Here is a 9,490-nt window from a genome sequence, read left to right on the forward strand (position 1 = left end):
CTCAGAAGAAAAGAGTTCTTGAAGTAGACACTCTGAATGCCATATTGGCTCAAAACAAGATCTTGACCCAGCAAGTCAATATGATCTCTCAGCATTTGACTGGAATGCAAGCTGCAGCTGGCAACACCCAAGAAGCTTCCTCTGATGTAGAAGCTTATGATCCTGACCAACCCATGATAGAGGAGGTGAATTACATGGGACAATCCTATGGAAATACCTACAACCCCTCATAGAGGAATCATCCTAACCAAGGTTCAGAAAACCGGACCGGTCATCAAACCGCTCTAGTCACTGGTTCACTGGTTTACTGGTCTAACCGGTTCAACCGATGGTTCAACCGGAAAAACCGTTTTAGAGTAGAATAATAAAAAAATTATAAATACACATCCTAAAATATAATTATAGTCTGATAAAAATTTTAAAATATCTTCGAAATTAAAAACACTACATAAAATATCATCAACCAAATACATATGATCTTATCAAAATCCAAACTCAAAAGTTAAATAGTAATAAAAGCATATGTAAATATTAAATCCCAACATCATTGTTTATCAATTATCAAAATCCGCAAGAACTTGTTGCAAATCTGCTTCGGTGGGATGATCTTCACCTTCATTCCCACCCTGATCAGCAGAAGAAAGAGATGCAGCATAAAGACCACTACTACCACCACCACTTTGATATAAATCAGCATCAATTTCACCTAATACAATAGAAATGTTATCATTATATTATAAACTAAGAACATTCTAATAAATCATTAGAAACTAAATATACTATACTCACGCAATAAGTCATCCACATTACTAGGAAGATCAGGCTCTTTCTCTACAACCTCTTCAGTCACCCAGAAGTCAACTTGACTGATACTTTCATAATCAATTGGATCATGTTGTGTCTTTTGCTTTCTTTTTTCTTTTTCCTTCCTAAAAAGTTAAATACAATATATAGAGATTTAATAATTTACAAATTTATTATGATAAAGATTACAAATGAAACAATATAGTATTTCATGAAACATATATTACCTGGATTTAAGACGCAAATTATAGGTAACATAAACAATGTCATTGAGTCTATCATGCTCCAATCTATTTCTTCTTTTTGTATGAATCTGGTCAAAAAGGCTCCAATTTCTCTCACACCCAGAAGAAGCAGATGCTTGGCTAAGAATGCGAACAGCTATCTTTTGTAGACATGGAGCAGAGCCTCCGAATAACCTCCACCATTCATCTACCAATTATAAAACCATAACATATTATAAGATATTAATTAAGAACATAGGAGCATAAAACAAGTTAAAACAAATATTCAACCATATTCTTACCAGGCTTAAGTTCAGATGCAGCTGGAATAACTTCTTGTCTATCAAAACTTTCCTTCCGATCTCTATATAAATGTATTTCTTTCATTGCCTGAACTGAATCCAAATTGTTACACTTGCAATACAAGGTAACAAGATCAAGCAAACCTCGCATAACATCAGGTGCTTCTTTATAATTTTCATTAAAAAAGAATTTAGGATTCAGGAAGTAAGCTGCCGCATGAAGATCTTTCTTCAAATGCTTGTCCCATCTTGAGTTGATAATATCTGTGTATGGCTGATATGCAGTCTTGGATTGCCTAAACATCTCCTTAATTGCATCTTCTGCCCTTAACATTCCTTCATAAACATACCCCAAAGATGGGGGGTCATCAGCATCAACAACCCTCAGCAAGTAAATCAGAGGGCTCACAAGTTTACATACAGTAAAGCAATTGTCCCAAAATTTTGCATCCAGAATAATAGCACTCACAGCTCTACCAGTAGCACTCCTTCCTAATTTATGATCAGTGAAAATTGAATCTACAACCAATTGTTGCAACTCCTTTTTACGGTCAAAGATGCTCTTCAATGTAATAAACACAGTTGCAAACCGGGTTGCACCAGGACGTACAATTTCTCTCCACTTAGGTCTTTCTCTTAGCCAAGATAAGAAAACTGTATGATTGTACACAAATACTGTGATCTTTGAAGCACGAGTTGCAAGGTTAGAAATATGCGCCATGCTGCTTATATCTTTTAAAATAAGATTAAGGCAATGAGCAGCACATGGTGACCAATAGATATTATCATATTTTCTATTGATAAGCCTACCAGCAGCAACATAATTGGCCGCATTGTCAGTCACAACATGCACAATATTATTTGGGCCAATCCATTCAATCACCTCAGAAAACAAAGTACACAAGTGTGAAGCATTTTTACCATACTAGAAGCATCTACTGATTTCAGAAAGCACAAACCTTTAGAACAATACACCAAAAAATTGATTAACGTTCTTTGTCTTTGATCTGTCCAACCATCAGCCATGAGGGTACATCCAGTTTCCTTCCATGCACTCCTATAACTATCAACTAGCATTTGACTTTCTCTTTTAAGATCAGCCAACAAATGAACCCTTAACTTATCATAAGAAGGCCCCTTGTAACCAGGTCCAATACCAGCAACACCATCCAACATATCTTGGAAATATGGCGACATCACAGCATTAAATGGAATTTTACAATCCAAAAGCCACCGAGCAAATCGTTTATCAACCTCGTGTATCGCCTCTTTGTTTTGCAAAACACTCTTAATACTTGGTTGAGCTCCTGGAGTTGTTCTTGGTGCAAACATAGGAGGAATGACTTTGGCTTTTTTCTTTGGATCGCCTCCAACTCCTTGCTGATTCGAGGTACGCTGCTGTTCCTGTTCTTCTTGGATTGCCTCATCAATTGCATCCTCTACCTCATCACCACCCTCTTCACCAAAACTTACTTTTCTTTTCTTTTTGTTGGCCTGAATATCTTTCAACAAACTTTCCATCTGTTTTTCCACATCATATGGAACTTTAGGACATTTTTTCACGTCTCCGGTAACCTTTGCTAGATGTTTCTTCATCCTGTGAATTCCACCTCCATTGAAAACTTGTAGACAAAATAAACATTGATACTGTGGTTTTCCATTCACTATTTGTAGAGCAACATATTTCCAAGCTAAATCTGTTTTTCCCCTAAGGTTCGAAGAACCTTGTGATTGACTATCGTTAGCACTACGGGAATTAGGATTAGCAGCATCATTCGAAATAGGAGTATCGGCAGGCATGTTATTATTCACAGAATCATTGTTATCAGCAGTTGCTTCTTGATTAATACTATCTTCCATAACTAAAATTAATAAAACATATATGAAATTAAAAACAGCCACAGCAATAAACATTAACAATTCTATCTACATTCTACACAATGAACATTAACAATTATGCAGAACAAATTTGAGAAATTCAGCCAGTCAACAAATATGCAAAACCGAGTCAGTTTCCAGCATTAACAAAGTACAAAACAGTAACAAATTTGAGCTACAAAACAGAAATTTGAGCAACACACAGAAATTGAACTACAAACACAAATTGAACTAGAAACAGAAATTGAGCAACAGTGCAACACACAGAAATTCAGCTGCAAACCAAGTTACCAACAAACAGAAATTGAGCTGCAAATCAAGTTACCAACAACCAGAAATTGAGAAATTGAGCTGCAAACCAAGTTACCAAGAAACAGAATTTGAAGATGCAAACCAAGTTACTAACAAACAGAATTTGAAGTGCAAACCAAGTTACTAACAAAGAAGTTCACAGAGGCAAAGAACAAAGATGAGCAGAGGAAGTCAGTTCACATAGGCAAGTTCAAGTTCACAGAAGCAAGTTGAAGTTCACAGAGGGGAAGTCGAAGTTCACAGAGGCAAAGAATTGAAGAACAAAGATGAGCAGAGACGAGTTACTCACCACGTGACGATGAAGACGATGGGACGGGGCAGATGAAGACGAGGCAGACGGCTGGCTACTGGGCAGGGAACCAGGCGAAGAAGGAGGGTTACTTGGGCTGACGACCAGGCGACGGTGGTTGGGCTGTTGACCGGTGACCGCGGCGACGAAGGAGGGGGCGGTGGCAGGCTGGGGTTCGGGCGTGGAGGGTCAGCTTCAGTCTTCTCTCATTCGCTGTTCTCTTCTCTCACGAAGATGAACAACACAGAACACACAGAATTAGGGATTCGGGGGAAGAAACGGGGGGTGGTTGGGGTCACCGGGTCAGGGTGCTCTTCGGGTCGGGTCGGGTTAAGGGTTTCTTTTTTTTAAAAAAATAATGAAACGACGTCGTTTATGCAGAACCGGCCGGTTACCGGTTCGGCCCAACCGGCCGGTTTTTGGCCGGTTCGCCGGTTCGTCACCGGTTCTTTCCAGGACGGTTTCTGCAGGAGGACCGGACCGTCTGCATCGCCGGTTCGCGGTTAAACCGGTCGAACCGGCCGGTCCGGTCTGGTTTTCAGAACATTGATCCTAACCTTTCATGGAAGGATCAACAGAAGCCGCAGCAAGACTTCAATAATAATCAAGGTGGAAGAACCCATAATAGGTTCAACAACAAACCACCATTCCCATTTTCTCAGAACATATGGAGACTCCTAGGCAGAGCCTTTCTGACTTAGTCATTATAGTCTCCAACCTCTCTAAGACCACTCATAGTTTCATAACTGAAACAAGGTCCTCCATCAGAAATTCGGAGGTACAAGTTGGTCAATTGAGTAAGAGAATCCCCTAGACTCCTCCTAACACTCTTCCTAGTAACACTGAAGTAAACCCAAGAGAAGAGTGCAAAGCCATCACTACTGAAGCTGAGGTCGAATCTAAAGGGAGTAATCTGACATTGAACCCAATGATGAGATCCCTTATTGGGCATTCAATGCCCAATGCTACACCTTTAATGGCGTTGAACGCCATTAAGGAGGACATTACTGGGCGTTCAACGCCCAAACTGGCACAAGAGCTGGCGTTGAACGCCAGTAAGGAGGACTTTACTGGGCATTCAACGCCCGAAATGGCAGAGAAGCTGGCATTGAACGCCAGTGAAGATGTCCCCACTAAGCGTTCAACGCCCAAAAAGCCACAAGAGATGGAGTTGAACGCTAGTAAGGATATTCCTACTGAGTATTCAACACCCACTGATGAAGTCCCTATCCAAGAATTAAAGAAAGCCAAGGCTCATGTAGAGATCATAGAGGTCCCCTTGCAAGCACTCTTGCAATTCATGAGTTCTGATGAATACTCATACTCTGATGAGGATGAGGAAACTAGGGAAGAGAAATTTGCTCGGTACCTAGGAGCTCTCATGAAGCTAAACGCCAAGTTATTTGGAGTAAAGACATTGGAGGAAGAACCTCCAGTGCTTACCAAAGAACTCAATGCTTTGGTTTAGCAGAAGTTTCCTCAAAAGCTTCTAGATCCCGGACGCTTCCTAATTTCTTGCACTATTGGCACCATGACCTTTGAAAAGGCTCTGTGTGACCTAGGGTCAAGTATAAACCTCATGCCACTCTCTGTGATGGAGAAGTTGGGAATCATTGAGGTACAAGCTGCAAATATATCACTAGAGATGGCAGACAAGTCAATGAAAAAATCATATAGCTTAGTACAGGATGTCTTGGTGAAGGTTGAAGACCTTTACATCCCTGCAAGCTTCATAATCTTAAATACTGGGGAAGATGAGGATGAATCCATCATCTTTGGAAGACCTTTCCTAGCCACTGCCAATGCTATCATTGATGTAGGAAAGGGAGAATTGATTTTACAACTAGGAGAGGAGCACATCTTGTTCAAGATGCCTCACCCCAACTCTCCCTCTAAAAAAAAAGAGATAACTGTGCAACACTTAGTGTTCCAACCATCTCTCTCAGTGCAGAGCTTTACTAAGCCCCCAGACACCAATTCTAGGTTTGGTGTTGGGCAGCCAGCAACAAGCACTGAGAATAAAGGTACTAAGACGAAAGTACTTAAAGGCTGGAGGAACCAAAAGATCCTCACAGAAGGCCTCTCACCTGGCATGAGAGTTGTCTTCACCAAGAACCAGTCATTCCATATACAGTGAGTCACATCCTGTCTCTAGAGCATATAGAGCTCATCCATGAGAAGACAGGAAGAAAGTTTACTATAAGGGGCGAAATTCTAAGCCCATATCAATCTCCGTAAGGAGCTAACCATCAAGCTAGTGACGTTAAATAAGTGCTTGTTGGGAGGCAAACCAACTATAGTTATTATTTATATTTTTCTTTGAATTTATTTTTCTTAATCATTTTCTTTAGGTTCATGATCATTTGCATTAGTCAGAACAGAGACAGAAACGTTCAAAAGTGGAAACAGAATACCCTGGAGTACATGTCTTATTGGCGTTGAACGCCAGACAAGAATGCAAGAGTGGGTGTTCAACGCCCACAAAGGGTAACATTACTGGCGTTGAACGCCAGCCAGGAAGCAAAGGCTGGGCGTTCAACTCCCAACAGAGACAGAAGACCTGGCGTTGAACGCTAGGAAGGAGGTCCCTCCTGGGCGTTTAACGCCCTGAGTGGAGCAGCAAGCTGGCATTGAACGCCAGCTTTGGAGTATAAGTTGGGCGTTCAATGCCCATAAGAGGGGCAGGGAAATTGAATTTCCTAGCCTCTCAGGACTAGTGGGTCCCATAGCATCTTCACATATCCCACCTTCTTCTCTATTCTTTTCACACTTCCTCACACACACTTCCCTATAAACCCTCAACCAATTACATCCATACCTATTTCCCAAAACATCATAACTACCACCAACCCCACCCACTAATATTCAAATTTTCCACCCATATTCCCCCCCATTAATTCGAAACCCTAACCATACCCCCCTCATTCCACTTATCCCACACACTACTCATACTCCTTCAACCCTTCTTTGGTCGAATTGTTTTTCTCCCTCCATCTCCATCTATTTTCTTCTTCTTCTACTCCATTCTTCTCTTTTATTTATTTTTGCTTGAGGACGCACAAAGTTCTAAGTTTGGTGTTAGAAAAGCCTTACTTTTTGCTTTCCATTCCTACTTATGGCACTCAAGGTCGGAGAACCCTCTAGAAAGAGGAAAAGAAAGGTCGTAGCTGCCACCTCCAAATCTTGGGAGATGGAGAGATTCATCACCAAAGCCCACCAAGACCACTTCTATGAAGTAGTGGCAAAGAAAAAGGTGATCCCTGAGGTCCCTTTTAAGCTTAAGAAGAATGACTATCCAGAGATCCGACATGAAATCCGAAGAAGAGGTTGGGAAGTCCTAACCAATCCCATCTAAGAGGTTGGGATCTTAATGGTGCAAGAGTTCTATGCTAATGCATGGGTCACGAAAAACCATGACATTAGTGTGAACCCTCATCCTAAGAAATGGAGTACCATGGGCAGAGGGAGAATCTTAGACTTTAGTCCGGAAAGTGTAAGGTTGGCGTTCAACTTGCCTTTGATGAAAGGAAACCCACATCCTTACACTAGAAGAGTCAATTTTGATCAAAGGTTGGATCAAGTGCTCTCAGACATTTGTGTGGAAGGATCATAGTGGAAAAGAGATTCCCAAGGAAAGCCTATCCAACTAAGAAGGCCTAACTTCAAGCCCATAGCTAGAAGATGGTTGGAATTCATCCAATGCTTGATGAGCGGATATTTTATACGCTTTTTGGCATCATTTTCATATAGTTTTTAGTGTGTTTTATTTAGTTTTTATTAAGTTTTTATAGGTTTTAGTGTTAAATTCAAATTTTTGGATTCTACTATGAGTTTTTGTATTTTTGTGCAATTTCAGATAATTTCTGGCTGAAATTGAGGAGTTGGAGCAAAAGTCTGATTCAGAGACAGAGAAAGCACTGCAGATGCTGTCTGGATTTGACCTCCTGGCACTTGGAAGAGCTTTTCTGGAGCTACAGAAGTCCAAATAGATCTTTGGAAAAATGACTTCCAGAGCTTTCCAGCAATGTATTAGCATCCATACTTTGCTTCAAATTAGGAGGCCCAAAACTGGCGTCCAGCGCCCATAGAGGAGAGCCCAGCGTCCAAACGCCCAGAGAGGACCCCCTAGCCAGCGTTTAACGCCCTAGGAACCTCCTAGCACGTGGATCTCATCAAAGCTCAGCCCAAACACTCACGAAGTGCGCCCCCAGAAGTGAATTTTAGCACTAGATAGACTGTTTTACCCTTACTAGTCATTTGTTTAGTTTTTAAGACTTATTTTACAGCCCTCATTAAGGGAGAGAGATGCCTATCATTTACTGTATTTGATTTTTACATTGTATTTTCCTTTCAGTATGAGTTTCTAAACCTCCTAGGTTGAGGGGAGGAGCCCTGCTGAGTCCTATGAATTAATAAAAGTATTACTATTTTTCTTCGATCCGTGTTTGATTAATTCTAAGATGTATATTCGTTCTTCATCAATATGAATGCGTTGAACTGGAATAAGGTTATCACATTCTACATGGGTTCAGAGTGCGTCTTTCATCGGACAATGATGAACCACCAGCTTGACTATAAATTTCTCAGATGGCTAATCCACGACTTCGTTGGGGATTTCTCGAGACATCAGTTCAGCTGATTTACGGGGAGATTAGGGTCTCTGTGGTAGAGGCTAGAACCAAAGGCGCAGCATTCCTCCGATCCAGAAGATTTGACCTTGTGTGTGGCGCTTTGAGTAGGATCATTAAAGAGAATGGACTGCGCGAGCTTCACCCTCAAGTAGAGATAGATCCGCACTAACCCTGGGGTTCAGATCCGGAGGAGTATTGGCGGTTGCTTAAACCAGCGTCAATCACATTCAGCCTGCCATTGAAGAAATCATTCACAAGCAAAGGAAACAATACTACCAAAGTTAATTCAGAAAAACAAAGCAACTCCAATCCGCAACTATATTCCTATTACTGCTTTTTACAATAATCCTAATACAACTCCATATCCAACAACCTTCTGATTTGCCTGACTAAGACCTGCAAGATAACCATAGCTTGCTTCAAACCACAATCCTCGTGGGATCGACCCTGACTCACTCAGATATTACTTGGACGACCCAGTGTACTTGCTGGTACAACTGTACGAAAGTGTGGGAATTCGTGCACCAAGTTTTTGGCGCCGTTGCCAGAGATTGTTCGAGTTTGGACATGTCTTGCTCCCTGGATCTGGTAATTTATTTTATTTTGTTGAATCTTTTATTTTTATTTTCTTCTTCTCTATTTTTCGAAAAATGTAAAAACTTTTTTCAAAAACATTTTTCTTTTCTTTGTTTAATCTTTGTTCTTAATTTGAGTCTTTCCTGTTTTCAGTTTTTAAATCACAAAAATTTTAAAACTTCTTCAAAAACCTTTTTCATACAGTTTATTTTCAAGCATCCTTAGATTTCTTTATTTTTTGTTTGAGTCTTTATTCTTGTTCTTGTTGAGTGAATTTTCGAAAATCTTGAGTCCTTTTTCAAAAAAAAATTTAAATTTAGTGTCTTTTTGTTTGAGTCTTGTTTCAATTCTTTAAGTTTGGTGTCTTCTTGTTATTTTTCTTTTAATTTTCGAAAAATTGTGTTTAGTTTTTCTAAAAATTTTAAGTTTGGTGTCCTCGTCATATTCTTGTGTTCTTCAAATTTTTTTAGTCTT

The 9,490-nt window shown here is 40.2% G+C and overlaps 2 protein-coding genes across 2 annotated transcripts; both read right to left on the reverse strand.

Moving 5' to 3' along the window:
• Nucleotides 1-479: 479 nt before the first annotated feature.
• Nucleotides 480-1,664, reverse strand: LOC148562365 (uncharacterized). The gene is made up of 4 exons (XM_088492106.1): nt 1,331-1,664; nt 1,032-1,236; nt 790-929; nt 480-706 (listed from the first exon to the last, which is right to left on the reverse strand). The coding sequence occupies exons 1-4, from the start codon at nt 1,662-1,664 to the stop codon at nt 555-557; spliced, it is 831 nt and encodes a 276-aa protein (XP_088348232.1). The 3' UTR covers nt 480-554.
• A 40-nt stretch (nt 1,665-1,704) lies between these two features.
• Nucleotides 1,705-3,190, reverse strand: LOC148562366 (uncharacterized). The gene is made up of 3 exons (XM_088490868.1): nt 2,290-3,190; nt 1,800-2,062; nt 1,705-1,713 (listed from the first exon to the last, which is right to left on the reverse strand). Exons 1-3 carry the CDS (start codon nt 3,188-3,190, stop codon nt 1,705-1,707), a joined length of 1,173 nt encoding a protein of 390 aa, XP_088346994.1.
• Nucleotides 3,191-9,490: the final 6,300 nt, after the last annotated feature.

This window comes from Arachis ipaensis, chromosome B6, assembly GCF_059453495.1.
Source record: "Arachis ipaensis isolate K30076 ecotype BB chromosome B6, ASM5945349v1, whole genome shotgun sequence".
NCBI lineage: Eukaryota > Viridiplantae > Streptophyta > Magnoliopsida > Fabales > Fabaceae > Arachis > Arachis ipaensis.

Bases quoted from the DNA above. Each gene is read 5' to 3' on its own strand.
- LOC148562366 (XM_088490868.1), bottom strand. From the start codon at position 3,190: ATGGAAGATAGTATTAATCAAGAAGCAACTGCTGATAACAATGATTCT. The intron at 2,063-2,289 runs GTTTGTGCTTTC...TTATTTTAAAAG, and splicing joins TTTGGTGTATTGTTCTAAAG to ATATAAGCAGCATGGCGCAT.
- LOC148562365 (XM_088492106.1), bottom strand. From the start codon at position 1,664: ATGTTAAGGGCAGAAGATGCAATTAAGGAGATGTTTAGGCAATCCAAG. The intron at 930-1,031 runs GTAATATATGTT...TTAACTTTTTAG, and splicing joins AATTTGCGTCTTAAATCCAG to GAAGGAAAAAGAAAAAAGAA. The intron at 707-789 runs GTGAGTATAGTA...CTATTGTATTAG, and splicing joins TAATGTGGATGACTTATTGC to GTGAAATTGATGCTGATTTA.